The sequence below is a fragment of the Erythrolamprus reginae genome, chromosome 1 (assembly GCF_031021105.1).
Source record: "Erythrolamprus reginae isolate rEryReg1 chromosome 1, rEryReg1.hap1, whole genome shotgun sequence".
Lineage (NCBI taxonomy): Eukaryota > Metazoa > Chordata > Lepidosauria > Squamata > Dipsadidae > Erythrolamprus > Erythrolamprus reginae.
This window is the reverse complement of record NC_091950.1, coordinates 417,778,586-417,793,407: the sequence shown is the minus strand read 5'-3', so window position 1 is coordinate 417,793,407 and position 14,822 is coordinate 417,778,586. Positions and strand designations below refer to the sequence as shown.

The window sequence follows — 14,822 nt, the reverse complement described above, 5'->3', positions numbered from 1 at the left end:
AACAAAATAAAAATGTGTGTGCCGGGAATGGAGGGTGTCACATGCGCATGTTCAGGGACACAAGTAATTATGGGTGTGGGCACATGCGTGAAACCCCCACATTCCTTTTGGCACACGAACCAAAACAGGTTTGCCATCACTGCACTACATTATTCCTTAGGGGGGGAAATTGCTTCGCGCCTCCTGGAACCAATTAACGATGTACCACTATACAGGTGGTCCTCAACTTATGGCCACAATTGAGCCCAACGTTGGTTACTAAGTGAAACAGTTGTTAAGCGGGTTGTTCCATTTTACGACTTCTTGCCATGGCTGTTAAGTGAATCACTGCAGTTGGTAAATTATAACCCATTGGTAAGTGAAAGTGGTTTACCCATTGGCCCTGGCTTGTCAGAAGGTCGCAAAAGGGGATCACACGACCCCTGGACACTGCAACCGTCATAAATGTGAGTCGTTTGCCAATCATCTGAATTTTGATCAGGTGAAGACTAGCGGGGGTGGTCTTAACTCACTTGTTTCATTGACGACATAACTCAGTGATTTATTGCATATAAATCCAATAAATGAAATGAATGAATGAGTGGTCACTAAACAAACTACCTATATTAGATTTTTACCCTGCACTTAACACACACAACACTTCCTCAGTGGTTAGAGTGCAGTATTGCAAGCTACTTCTGATTACCAGCTGCCAGCAGCTTGGCAGATCAAATCTCAGTAGGTTCAAGGTTGACTCAGACTTCCATCCTTCCAAAGTTGGTAAATGAGGACCCAGATTGTTGGCAAGATGCTGACTCTGTAAACTGCTTAGAGACTGTAGAGCACTATGAAGCGGTATATGTCTAAATATACTGCTCAAAAAAATAAAGGGAACTCAAAAGAATACATCCTAGACCTGAATAAATGAAATAGTCTCATTGAATACTTTGTTCTGTATAAAGTTGAATGTGCACAACTGCATGTGAAATTGATTGTCAATCAGTGTTGCTTCCTAAGTGAACAGTTTGATTTCACAGAAGTTTGATTTACTTGGCGTTATACTGTGTTGTTTAAGTGTTCCCTTTATTTTTTTGAGCAGTACTATGATACTACAGTACAGTGTTCCCTCGATTTGGACTTCGCGAAGTCTATACCACGGTTTTTCAAAAATATTAGTTAAAAAATACTTCATAGTTTTTCCCCCTATACCACGGTTTTTCCCACCTGATGACATCATATGTCATCGCCAAACTTTTGTCCGCTTTTAATATTTTTTTAAATAAACTTTAATAAATAAACATGGTGAGTAATAATCTAAAGGGTTGCTAAGGGAATGGGAAATAGTAATTTAGGGGCTTAAAGTGTTAAGGGAAGGCTTGTGATACTGTTCATAGCCAAAAATAGTGTACTTACTTCCGCATCTCTACTTCGCGGAAATTTGACTTTCACGGGCGGTCTCGGAACGCATCCCCCGCGGAAATCGAGGGAAGACTGTAATGCTTTTCCTCCTGTGAGATGGGTTAGGCTGAGAGTGTGCGTGGCCCAAGTCACCCAGCCGGCTGTCTCAGCAAGCTAGCCGAATCTGGCTTTTACACCTTAACTCGGGTAGGCAAAGTTGGTTCTTCTATGACATGTGGACTTCAACTCCCAGAATTCCCGAGCTAGCATGATAGGCTCAGGAATTCTGGGAGTTGAAGTCCACAAGTCATAGAAGAGCCAACTTTGCCTACCCCTGCCTTAACTCAAACTAGAACTCCCAGTCTCCCGGTGATCGGCCCACTCAGCTGGCTTTCCTTGAATTAAACTCCGGTTTTATAGCCTGGTGCCTTAACCACTAGATCAAATTGGCTGTCGCTGACTCCTTGGCCGAGTGCAAATTCTGCAGCAGGATTCGGGTTTTCTCCAAGTCATTGGAGCCGTTGCCCTCAACTTTACAAGCATCTTGAGAATGTAGCCGGGTTTTGCTCACGGGGGAATAAGGCCAGGCCAGTTACAAAACATACCGCAAGCGGTTGCTCCATTGGCAACTGCCGCAGCTTGAAATATTTACACCAGAAAGCAACTGATGCAATAGCCTGCAACCCAAGTGGTGTGATGCGGTTGTACGTTGGGAAGTTCCGTGACCACCTCCAGCTTTTCTAAAAAGGTGTAGGGAAATAGCTGCGTGCACACATATACACACACAAAAACAAACACACACAGTGCCCTCTGCTGCTTTCTTCCCGCCTGGTAACTGATCACATAATTGCTCAGAAAATGTTTGCAGGAATGAGGCGTCTTTAACTCAGAAGGCTTCTCAACCTGCCACTTTCCAAGTGTTGTCGAGATGTATTTATTTATGATTAGAGTTGGAAGGGACCTTGTAGGTCATCTAGTCCAACCTGCTACTCAAGCAGGAGTCCCCATACCATTTCGGACAAATGGCAGTCCGGTCTCCCATTGAAACTCTCAAGGGTTGGAGCTACTACAACCTCCGCAGCAGGGGCAGGCCCCCATTCCCAACACTACTGGAATGGGCCCGTTCTTCAGGCTGTTTTCATGTTGGGTTTTTTTGGAAAGCGGCCTGGAAAACAAGACAAAAGACAAAAGGGGGCAGGGGGGCCAACCAGTAGCAGGATTTGCAATTCGCCGAATTGCAGGATCTTAACTACCGCTTTGCCTGAACTGGTGCGAATCGGCAGCAGCCCACCTCTTGCTCATAGGTATGTACAGTGGGGAAAAAAAGTATTTAGTCAGCCACCGATTGTGCAAGTTCTCCCACTTAAAAAGATGAGAGAGGCCTGTAATTGACGACATAGGTAGACCTTACCTAGGAGAGACAACATGAGAAAACAAATCCAGAAAAATCAGTCTGATTTCTTTACAAATTATGGTGGAAAGTAAATATTTGGTCAGCTACAAACAATTACAGGCCTTTCTCTCATCTTTTTAAGTGGGAGAACTTGCACAATTGGCGGCTGACTAAATACCCCCCCCCCCCCGCCTGTATGATAGATACAGGTAACTGCTAAACGACAGCAATGTTAGAAAGCAGGCTGATGTAACGCTGGAGTAGGACTGCATCCTGAAGGAGTAGGACTGCGTCCAGAGGATGTGAAAAGTGAAGGCCGATGTTGGGAGGGGGCTCCGGCAGATCACAGGAATGACATCGGTGCTTTCTATCCAGAGTAGTGTGCAATGCTAGGAACAGCTAAAATCTAGCGCAGAACCCTCAAACTCCCAGACTCCTAGTAGAGGACCCATGAAATCACAGGCCAGGGGTGAGAAGGGAGATTGTGTGTGTGTGTGTTTGTGTGTGGGTAAAACTATTTTAAAACAACACTGTAATCCTTTAATTCAGGGTAGAGTGGTGTCAACTGGATGGAGCTGAGCATTTACTGGTTGGGTGCCCTTCCTGATGCCTACTCAAGAGTTCACAGTTCACCTTGCACCTTAGGAAGAGAAATTACCTGCAGCTATTTAGGATGGAGTTCTCAAATTTCCGAGTGGCAGACTGGCATCTTCACCACTAAGCCACGATGCCATTGTGTGTGCATGCGTGGGGGCCGAGGTGGCGCAGTGGTTAGAGTGCAGCACTGCAGGCTACTTCAGCCAATTGCTAGCTGTAGTTCAGCAGTTCAAATCAAGGTTGACTCAGCCTTCCATCCTTCCGGGTAAAATGAGGACCCAAATTGTTGGGGGCAAGTGGCTGATTCTATAAACCGCTTAGAGAGGGTTGTGAAAGCACTATGAAGCAGTATAGAAGTCTAAAGGGTATTGTTATTGCTATTGTGCGTGCATGTCTAAAAATAAAAATCCGGGACAGAACTTGAGACTTTCTAATTTTTGCAACAGTAAAACAAGACTTTCTAATTTTTGCAACAGTAAAAAAAAAAAGGGGGGGAGGAGGAGGAAACATATTCAGACTTTAAAAGATTTTAACCATAGCCACCTAGTAAAAAAAAATACCAAGATGTGTGACATTGGTTTCCTAATCTGGCCTATCTCGAAGGATAGTTTCTGATAAGGCGGCAAGAGATAACCCCAGAGATGCTTTTGAAGGCAGCTATGGGAGTTTGTTGAAAAGATACCGCTGTTTTCACCTTCGAGGGGTGGTTTTGAATCCTCCTTCATTCAAATGCTTTACTCAGAGCTTGTTTAGCCGTGCAGGTCTCTCCTGCAAGTAACCCAATGCTTTGTAAGTGGCAATATTTCCTTCCCTGTAGCCAACCCTAGCAACTAGCTGTTAAAATGAATCTGGCTTCCGCCATTGATTTTTGGCTTGTCGGAAGTTGGTTGGGAACATAAATGGTGTTCACACGACCCCTGGGATGCTGTAATTATCACAAGTACTCGCCTCTTTTAGCAAGTCTTCCAATTTGGATCACATTACTCTAGGGCAGTGTTTCCCAACCTTGGCAACTGGAAGATATCTGGACTTCAACTCCCAGAATTCCCCAGCCGAAGTTCAGATATCTTCCAGTTGCCAAGGTTGGGAAACATTACTCTAGGGATGCTGCAAAGGTTGCGGGTGCGAGGATAATTCTTACGTCACATTTTTGAGTGCTGCTGTAACTGGTCGTTAAGCGAACGTTTGTAAGTTGAGGACTTCCCATCTGTGCAACAGCTCTCTTTAAGCTCATACCTGCTGGGTCCACGTGAAATCCGGAGCTCTGGTTCCACCCGCAGGCGGCCATTTGCGTTGATCAAACAGGACACTCATTCAAAAACAGCGTTGAACATTGAAGTCAATTTTTATTTTGAAGCTAAATATATTAAGGCAACTTAACATACCTATAACATGATCTTTTTTGTCAGATTTAAAACTGGAAACACTCAAAACTACAACCCTAAAGATTTTTTTTTTGTTTTGTTTTTCTTACTTGGGAAGAAGAACGCCTTCAGTGGCTCAGGCCCAGCTGAGGGCTTGAAAAAGTGCCATCAATTTTTCCTCGTTTTATAGCTCCAAATATTTCCCATTCATCTCAAGGAATCCCCATCAGTGCAAGTCACCGGTCCAAAGATCCACTCCACAGTCAGAATTTGGGAGAGGGAAAAATTGCTAAGTTGCTGGTTCCTGCTTTTGGACCTGAAGAACACTGCCGAACTTTATATATATATATATATATTTATATATTGGTAGTTTGTCTGTTTCGAGGCCAAGCGCATACATTATAAAGGAGGTTGAAGAGATACATACTGAAAAACTACTATAGAGGATATCCACAGTCCAGTCATTTATTATCTTTTTTTTTTTTCCAATCTGAGTCATTTTCTTTTTTCAATTGCACAAGCAAAACTGAACAGCCATTGGGGTTTCCCAAACGCCCCTTTCAATTCTCTTTCTCTCTCTTTCTCTCTCTCTCTGTCTCTCTTCTGTACACTTGGGGGAGAGGGTGGGGTGGGGGAGCAGAGGGGAGGAAGTGATTTGGGAACACCACAATATCCAACGTACACAAACTGGGGGGGCGAGGTTAGTCAGAAACACGCAAGATTGGATTTATGGTGCGCCCTCCCCTCTCCTGCCTCTTGTTCCTCAAGTGGAATATAAAATGGTCCCCACAAAAAAAATAATTTTAAACAGCGCACTAAGCACAACGGAAAGATTGGGGGGATTACACACACAGAGTGAGCAAAAAACAGTGGCGTTTTCTGTACATCTAAACCGGAAACCTGCATAGGTTTCATTAAATGGAGCCTCTATTAAGGTGGGTCGTTGTTGTTTTTTTAAATTCAGGACAGGTTTTCGGTATGTTACCTGCGAGCTTTCTCTCTCTCTCTCTCGTTTTAAATTTTATTGATTTACCCAGAGCCAAGCCATTCAAAATTTTATCTTTCAGTATTTCAATCCCACCAACTCAATAAATCTTCCTTTCACCACCCCTGCCCCCCCTTTTTTCCAGAATATGTCTTTTTTTGAAAACGTGCTTTTTTTGGGGTGGGAGGGAAGTAACGGCCCCCACTCACGGATGCTGGACCGAAAGAGATCGGACCGCTTTTTCCAAGAGTGCAAATGGGAAGAGAGAGTCACAAGAGAAACGGGGTGTGTGGGGGGGTGAGTGGGTCTGTTTGTTCACGTGTCAGAAGCAAACTTGCAAAAAATAAGGGTGGGTGGGTGGGTAGAAGCCTGCTGGAACATTTAAAAGTATTCCCACCGGAAGGGGGGTGGGGTGGAATGTGAAGAAAGGTGGTGTTTAGGGAGTGGGGAGGAGGGTATGGAGAGCTAGTGAGTGAGTGAGTGAGTGAGTGAGGAGGAAGGAAGGAAGGAAGGAAGGAAGGAAGGAAGGAAGGAAGGAAGGAAGGAAGGAAGGAGAGAGGAGGAACAAACAGAAAAACACAGTCCTTCATAAAATTAAATGTTACGAGGACATGAGGTTTGGGTTTTTTGTTTTCCCTGCGGAGTCTGGCGTGTTGAGGGACGGTGGAGGTTCCACACAAAAGGATGTTGGCTCCCCGCTGGCTTCTTTACATGCTGTATCCAAACCCGGGTTGGGGTTGCCCGTACGGAGGTGCGGCAGTGTAGCCGTAACCGAAAGGTGCTTGAGGAGGGACCGCCACGCTGGGGCCAGCTGTCAACATGAGCTGGGGCTGACCTAAGGAAGGAAGAGAAGGGAAGAAAATGGAGCAAGGGGTTAAAAGGCTGCGTTTTTTTAAGACTAGCCCCATCCCGAAATTTCCACAGCCTGAGCTGCAAGGGCCCTCTCTTGCGGAAACGCCCCGGGCTCAAGGGGGAATGGCCACGCCAAGCATTAAAACGGAAGCCCGCAACCTCCACAGTTTGTCTGGAGGGCTTAGCACAAAGCAACACCACCCCTGTGGATGCATTGCTCAGTTCTCGCATCACTTCGGCCTTTAAAGCATCTCTGATCTTGGCAACTTTAACAGCCATAGCATTAAGACAGTGATTTTCAACCTTTTTTGAGCCGCGGCACATTTTTTACATTTACAAAACCCTGGGGCACATTGAGCAGGGGGAGGGTGGGGGCTAAAAAAAGTTTGGACAAAAAAAATCCCCTCTCTCTTCCTCCCTTTTGCTCTATTTCTCTCTCCCTCCCTCTTTCTCTCCCTTCCTACTTTCTCTCTCCATCCCTCTTTCTTTCTCTTCCTTCCTTCCTCTTTTTTGCTCTCTTTCTCTCTCCCTCCTTCCCTCCCTGTCTTTCTCTCTCTCTATTGCTTTTTTCTCTCTTTATCACTCTTGCTTTCTCTTGTTGTCTTTCTCTCTCTCTTGCTTTCTCTCTCTCTTGCTTTTTCTCTCTCTCGCTCTTTCTCTCTTGCTTTCTTTCTCTTGTTGTCTTTCTCTCTCTCTTGCTTTCTCTCTCTCTCTTGTTGCCATTCTCTCTCTCTTGCTTTCGTTCTGTCTCTGAGCTTCGCGGCACACCTGACCATGTCTCACGGCACACTAGTGTGCCGCAGCACACTGGTTGAAAAACACTGACTTAAGACTTATATACTGCTTAACAGCCCTAAGCAGTTTACAAGGTCAGCCTATTACTCCACAACAATCTGGGTCTTCATTTTACTGACCTCGAAGGGATGGAAGGCTGAGTCAATCCTGAATCTGGTGAGATTTGAATTGCCAACTGCAGGCAGCCAGCAGATAGGCAGAAATAGCCTGCAGTACTGCACTCTAACCATTGCGCCACTGCGGCTTGTTTATAACTTGTGGATTTCAACAACCATTCTGGCTGGAGAATTCTGGGAGTTGAAGTCCACAAATCTTAAAGCCGGGGTGGCACAGTGCTTAGAGTGCAGCACTGCAGGCTACTTCAGCTAACTGCTAGCTGTAGTTCAGCAGTTCAAATCTCACCACCGGCTCAAGGTTGGCTCAGCCTTCCATCCTCCCGAGGTGGGTAAAATGAGGACCTGGATTGTTGGGGGCAAGAGGCTGATTCTGTAAACTGCCTAGGGAGGGCTGTAAAAGCACTATGAAGCGGTATATAAATCTTAAGTGCTAGTGCTATTATTACTTCTCTGTTGTGGCCCCAGCCCTCTGGAACCAACTCCCCCCGGAGATTAGAACTGCCCCCACCCTGTCTTTCGTAAACTACTCAAGACTCATTTATACCGCCAGGCATGGGGGAGTTGAGATAGCTCTTCCCCCTAGGCCATTACAAGTTATGCATGGTATGTTTATGTGTATGTTTGCTTTTATAATAGTTGTTTTTTATTATTGGATTGTACATGTTGTGTTTATTATTGTTAGCCGCCCCGAGTCTGCGGAGAGGGGCGGCATACAAATCCAATAAATTATTATTATTATTACTACTTCTGGTTCCTCCTCTACGTTCTGCCTAATATGCTTCATCTCAAAAAAGGGAGTGAGATGATGGTGGTGCCTACCGTAAACAATGGGCTGGGTCTCCGTCGCTTGCTCTTCCTCTTTCCTCAGCGATTCTGAGGCATCCAGCTTGTCCACCTAGGGAAACAGAAGAACCCAAAGATCAGGAGAAACCACACGGCTGTTACTCAGCGTCCTACATTTGCTGGCAGAGAAGTGGAAAAGCCTTCAGGGGGGCATGAAACACAGTCAAAGAAAGGAAATTGTTGACAAAAAAATAAAATAAAAATAAATAAAATAAGCCCAAGTTGGGGAAGAAAATGTTGGCAGTCTAAAGGTGCCACCGGGTTTTGCAGGAGATGTCCCAAGAAGGTTCTCCTGAAGGGTGGGGAGGGTGGGGGGGAGATCTCGCTGCTGGAGGGCTTCAAGTCTAGCTTGCATCTTGCGGGGAGAGACTGCAGGGAAATCATTTGGCACAGCAAATTTTAAGTAGCGAGTTCTAGGGAATTTGCTCAAGCCACCCAATCACCTCGCCGTAATCCCACCCCCTCTCTTCCCTTCAAGCTTTTGCGCAGCTTTGACCCGAGCCAATGTCAATCGCCAGGGAAATCAGGAAATGTAGGCACTCTACTAAAGGTGTATGAAGACTTACTGCAAGCTTAAGCTCTCTACAAGAATCTGAACTACTGACATACAAAGCAAATTGGTGGGAGGATAAGAATGAAAGGAATTCAAGGTGGGCTGGATTTAAATCTCTTATGGGCAGCGGTGACTTGCCGTGACACCTCCTCCTTTGAGCTGGGCTTGGTCATTTTCCACAGCCAACAGGTTTTGCTAGGAGTTGAAGGCCACATATTTTTAAAGCCGCTGAGATTGTGAAACATTGCCATAAGGCAGGGGTCAGCAACCAATGGCTGTGGAGCCACATGTGGCTCTTTCATCCCTCTGCTGTGGCTCCCTATCGCTGGTTGGCCCCACAATTGATAGAGCTTTCGGTACGGACAGATAGAGGAAAATGGACGCTGCACTAGGAGGAGTCCCTGGTGTGGGAACTGGGCTTTTGGTCAGTTCCAGAATTCAATGGGGGGTTTCTGAGTTAGGTCCTCTGTAATTCTTTTGAGTGTTTAAGGTTGCCGAACCCTGCCCTAGAGCATGATGGAGCTGAGAAGCATAGTGAGGGTGTCTGTGACCTGTGAACTTCAATTCCCAGAATTCTTCAGCCAGCATGGCTTGGCTGAAGCATTCTGGGAATTGAAGTCCACAGGTCTTGAAGGTTGGATACCCCTGCTATAAAGTCACCCAGAGTCATTTTGTTGAGATGGGCCATGTAGATACAAATGCATGAATGAATGAATGAACGAACGAACGTAGCACTCCATGCAGAAATTCCTCTTCCAAGCACAGTTGATTTTCAACAGGAAGCAAAAAGGCTACTGCTGTATTTTAAATCTGTATTTAACAGCGTGTCCCTTGTTGGATGGATGGCCGGCATGATTTGACAGTAGTTTTATGTATCTGGATGTAGAGTTCCCCATTTACACAACCATCACTAGTTCACTAGGACATCAGAGCATTCCATACCCATGAGGAGAACACAGGAGAAATCTTGCTATGGATGGATCAAACCCCTTTTGGAAAATTAATGTTTATCCAGCCTTTGCTTGGAGGCAGAAGTTCCTCCCTGAACTCACAGAAGCTTCCCCTCCTTTCATCAACAGAGCAACCTTTTTCCTTTTCCTAACCTTAATTTTCCTTAAAAAAAACTCTCCCCAAAAATGTGTTTTATTATGCTTAAGGTATCTACAGTAAGAAGCATCTGAAATATTCTTCCCAAAATAATGGGCCCTGAAACCAAAGCATAGAGCACGTACGCGCGTGAGAAGATGAACATGGCAGTCCTCGACGTACGACCACAATGGAGGCTAAAATCTCTGTTGCTAAGTGAGACAGTCAATGAAAGTTGGCCCATTTTACAGCCACGTTAGTTCAATGACTCACTTCCCCTGTATGATTGTGAAGGGAATTTGGCCTTTAGCCCATTGGCTTTGTACCTGACCCCCACTGGACGTTGCAACCTTCATAAATCTGAAATATAGATATGAAATATCAGCCACCGAGCGTCTGGATTTTCATCACAGCAGTGTGAGGATGCTACAACGGTCGTTAAGTGTGTCCCTTTTTTCTTTTTTTCTTTTATTTATTTGGTTTTTTTCAAATATAACATACAAAAAAGAAAAAACATACATAAAAACATACACTTACAACATTTGGAAAATGAAAGTTCCCCCACTTTTTAGGTGTTTGATCACAGAATTTTTGCTATCTTTCACATAGTATTAATTTTTTCAATTCTTTTATTCGACGCGTTGCTTTGCATAGATTTTTAGTTATTTCTTTGTTGCTCTTTTCTTTAGCCAATCATAAAATTTTGCCCATATTTTATAGTAATCTGATTCTTCTTTTCCCTCTAATCTTTTAGATAACCTGTCCATCTCCGCACAGTCTAGTATTTTTTTAATTATTATATTTTCTTCCGGTAGTTTGTCTATTTTCCATTGTTGGGCATATATTATCCTGGCAGCTGTTAGTATGTGTAGATATCTTACCTCTTTTTCTATTTTTTTATTAAAAATACCCAGTAATGAGCCGGGTGGCGCAGCAGGTAGAGTGTTGTACTGCAGGCCACTGAAGCTGACTTGTAGATCTGAAGGTCAGTGGTTCAAATCTCATCACGGTTGACTCAGCCTTCCATCCTTCCGAGGTGAGTAAAATGAGGACCCGGATTGTGGGGGCAATAGCCTAGCTCTGTTAAAAAAGTGCTATTGCTAACATGTTGTAAGCCGCCCTGAGTCTAAGGAGAAGGGCGGCATAAAAATGGAATAAATAAATAAAATAAATAGATATAATTCTGGGTTTTTTTCCAATTTCTTCATTTACTATTTCTTTTAACCAATTTGTTATTTCATTCCAGACGTTTTTTGCCTGTGTGCATGTCCACCATTGGTGGTAGAACGTGCCTCTTTTTTCAGTGGCGTTAACTTTGGTCCCTAAGTGAACTGTTGTAAGTCGAGGAATGCCTGCACATCCAGCCAACCCCGTTACGTTTTTATTGTCTTTATAAAACCCATCATTTAGGGTGGAAACCCTGCTACTACGAAGGAGGAAAAGATCAGCAGAAAAGGGTACGGAAGGCGCCAGGGTTAAGAGATCTAGGTAGAAGGAGAAAGCTAAGCAGGGGGGAGAGAGACCGAGATCTTCCACAAGGGCCCATTGTGGCTGTGGTGGTGACTGGGGGTTCCCACCTCCTTCTCCCCGATGGCTCCGGAGAAACACCAGTTTTTTTTAAAAAAAATAAATAAACTCCACCAACAATCTGGTTTAAACCGTGGAGAGCCAAACTACGCTCGATCGGAACCACGTCATGGGACGCCCTGCACTTTTAAAAAATATATTAACGGCAAACAGTTCCTTGTAGAAAGGGAGGGAAAAAGAAAAGGAAAAGGCTTTTCCACAGAGACTGCAATAAGGCTGCAGAAGGGAGAGAAGTAAAAAAAAAAAGGAGGAAGAAAGAGAGAAAGAAAGGACAGAAGAATGTACCGCATGCGGTCAATGCTGAGAGATTTTTTTTGGTGTCATATGTGCATGGGGGGGGAAGGCAAAGGAACTAAAGAAGCAAAAGGAGTGAAGTTGGAAGATGGCGGCCAGGCGCCTCCCTCCAGCCAGCCTTCCCCCCCCCCCCCAACCAAAAAAAGTTCACGGCACGCAGGAACAGCCCCTCCCCCCCTTTCCACAGCAATGCTTTGCAGCTTAAGTGAGATGTACATCACAATGATGGCCGGACATGCTCAGTTCAGAAAAGCAAACACTGCAATTCATGTACCGTGTTGTTGTTTTTCTCCCCACACCACACGGGCTCTGCCTTTGACCTGCTCGCTGCTGGAGGACTCGGGGCATTGGAGCATGGGCCGGTTCCAGACTTTTTTTGGGGTGGGGGAATGGGGTGGGTGCTTGTGTGCGTGGCCCAATTCTCAGAGGGAAGCTTGGATCGGCCCATTTGCAGAAGGAGAGTTATGAATTTGGGGGAAATGCTACCAGAGTGGGAAGAATGGCTCAGCTTTGGGGAAGTGGAGGGCCTTGGCTCTGGCTTAAAACCAGCTTGGGAGGCTTTGGGGGTAATGGCAAGTCAAATCGATGGGAAGACCCTGGTCCTGGAATCAATGGAATGACACAGGCCTTGGAATCAATGGGTAGACCTGGGCCATGCAATCAATCAATGGGAAGACCCAGGGCTTGAAATCAACCAATGGGAAGATCCAGGGCTTGCAATCAACCAATGGGAAGATCCAGAGCTTGCAATCAACCAATGGGAAGACCCAGGCCTTGCAATCAACCAATGGGAAGATCCAGGGCTTGCAATCAACCAATGGGAAGACCTGGGCCTTGAAATCAACCAATGGGAAGACCCAGGGATTCTAATCAATCAATGGAAAGACCCAGGACTTGCAATCAACCAATGGGAAGACCCAGGACTTGTAATCAATCAATGGGAAGACTCAGGACTTGATGTCAATCACTGGGAAGACCGGGGGCTTGCAATCAATCCATGGGAAGACCCAGACCTTGAAATCAACCAATGGGAAGACCCAGGTCTTGCAATCAACCAATGGGAAGACCCAGGCCTTGCAATCAACCAATGGGAAGACCCAGGCCTTGCAATCAACCAATGGGAAGACCCAGGCCTTGAAATCAACCAATGGGAAAACCCAGAGTTTCCAATCAATCAATGGGAAGACCCAGGTCTTGAAATCAACCAATGGGAAGACATGGCGCTTAATAATAATAATAATAATTGATTAGATTTGTACGCCGCCCCTCTCCGAAGGGGACATCCAAGCCTTGGAAAGGCTTCAATGGGAAGATCCAAGCCTTGGAAAGTGACCAAAGGAACAGGAAGTAGCCAGATGGGACCAGCGAGGCAGAGGTCCGGCTGGTGTGGTAAGAGGGAGTCTCTAAGCAGCTAGCCACTCTCAGCAAGACACGTTAGTAAGACTGGCATGGTCACAATCCTCTCCAGGGAGGAGAAAACACACAGCATCAAATGGGAAACCCAATTGCCCCCCCCCCTTTCAGGGAGAACCGGTTACACAACCGCACCGGCTATTTCCTGCGCTTTCTTTTTTAGAGGGTTCTTGGGACAGGGCTAAATGCCTGGTGAGCTCTCGGATCCCGTGATCCATGATCCGGTAGATTGTTTCTAACCTTCCTGGAGAGTTGATGAGCCAATTAGTGTCAACAGTTCTATTCTACAGCTATGACTCTGTTGGTTTTTTAAAATAAAAACTTGCAGAGGCTTTTTAAGTGAGATTTTTTTTCAAAGGGGCGGGCGGGCAGAAAGCAGTAGCAGCAGTGTAGGAAAGGTAGGGGGCGGGGAAAGGAAACATAATAAAATAAAAAACTCATGCAGATATCCTTAGACTAAGGCCTCCAGACTTTAAAAAGATGGAAAAGAACCAACTTTCACCTTTTCCTTTATTGTATCAACCTGCAAAGGAATTCAGAAGGTGCAGCTTAGAGGAAAAAGAAAATTCCAATATTTTGCATTTTAGAGTTAACAGAGAGCAAGTCAAAAGGGAGAAGGGAAAGGTTTAGAACTCAAAAGGCCACCTTGGCTGCCAAAGTCCAGTTCCTCCACGTTCCCACGGTTGAATGGGTAGTATTCACACTTTATACCAAGAACATCATGCAAAAAGAAGGGCAAACTTGTGGGTTAAAAGCTCCAGACCAGTGTTTGTCAACCCGAGCAGCTTTTTAAGAAGTGCGAACCGGATGGGGAATTCTGAGAGTTGCCCTAGATTGGGGGGTCAAACTCAAGGCCCACATTTGGCCCGCAAGGGGCTGAAATCTGACCCGCCTAGCCAGCCTGGAAATATCAAAGTACTGGCCCGTGATGCTTCTGCCAGCCAAAACAAGCCGTGTGTGTGTGTGTGTGTGTGTGTGTGTGTGTGTGTGTGTGTAGTCCCTAGATGGCCCATTTTTGGCCTCCCCAGCCTCCTGCAGCACTCTGCTGGCTGAAAACAAGCCACTTGGGTCTTCTGCGTGGCCCACTTTCAGCTGGTAGAATGCTGCAGGAGGCCAGCGATGCCCACCATGGCCACACCCACCCCAGCCCCACCCTGTGTGCACCCCACAACCCTGATGTGGCCCTTAATGAAATAAAACTTGACACCCCTGCCCTAGATATTAAAACTTGAAGTGATTTTGACCCTAATGGTAAAAGTGATCAAAGTTTACTGCTTTGAAGGATATTTATGCAGGGTTTTTTTTTCTAGCTCACCATTTCAGGAATGAGTTTTGGAAAGAAGGGGTGGGAAGAGGGTCTAAAGCCATATTTCATATTTTAATTTAGAAACCACCCAATCTTGACACTGGTCATCTGGTCATATTAATTATTTCCCTAAGTTTCATCATGCTAAACCATAATCCATAAGTGATCTCCTACTAATCCTATTAAAACACCCAAAATAGGCGTTGGATAGAAACATAGAAACATAGAAGACTGACGGCAGAAAAAGACCTCATGGTCCAT

The 14,822-nt window shown here is 45.3% G+C and overlaps 1 protein-coding gene across 1 annotated transcript in view; it reads right to left on the bottom strand.

Moving 5' to 3' along the window:
* Window positions 1–4,693: 4,693 nt before the first annotated feature.
* Window positions 4,694–14,822, bottom strand: part of CLTC (clathrin heavy chain) — a 166,748-nt gene continuing 156,619 nt past the window's right edge. The window contains 2 exon segments of the mRNA XM_070735367.1: window positions 4,694–6,551; window positions 8,299–8,374. Coding sequence (XP_070591468.1) covers window positions 6,424–6,551; window positions 8,299–8,374 — 204 coding nt within the window. The 3' untranslated portion in view covers window positions 4,694–6,423.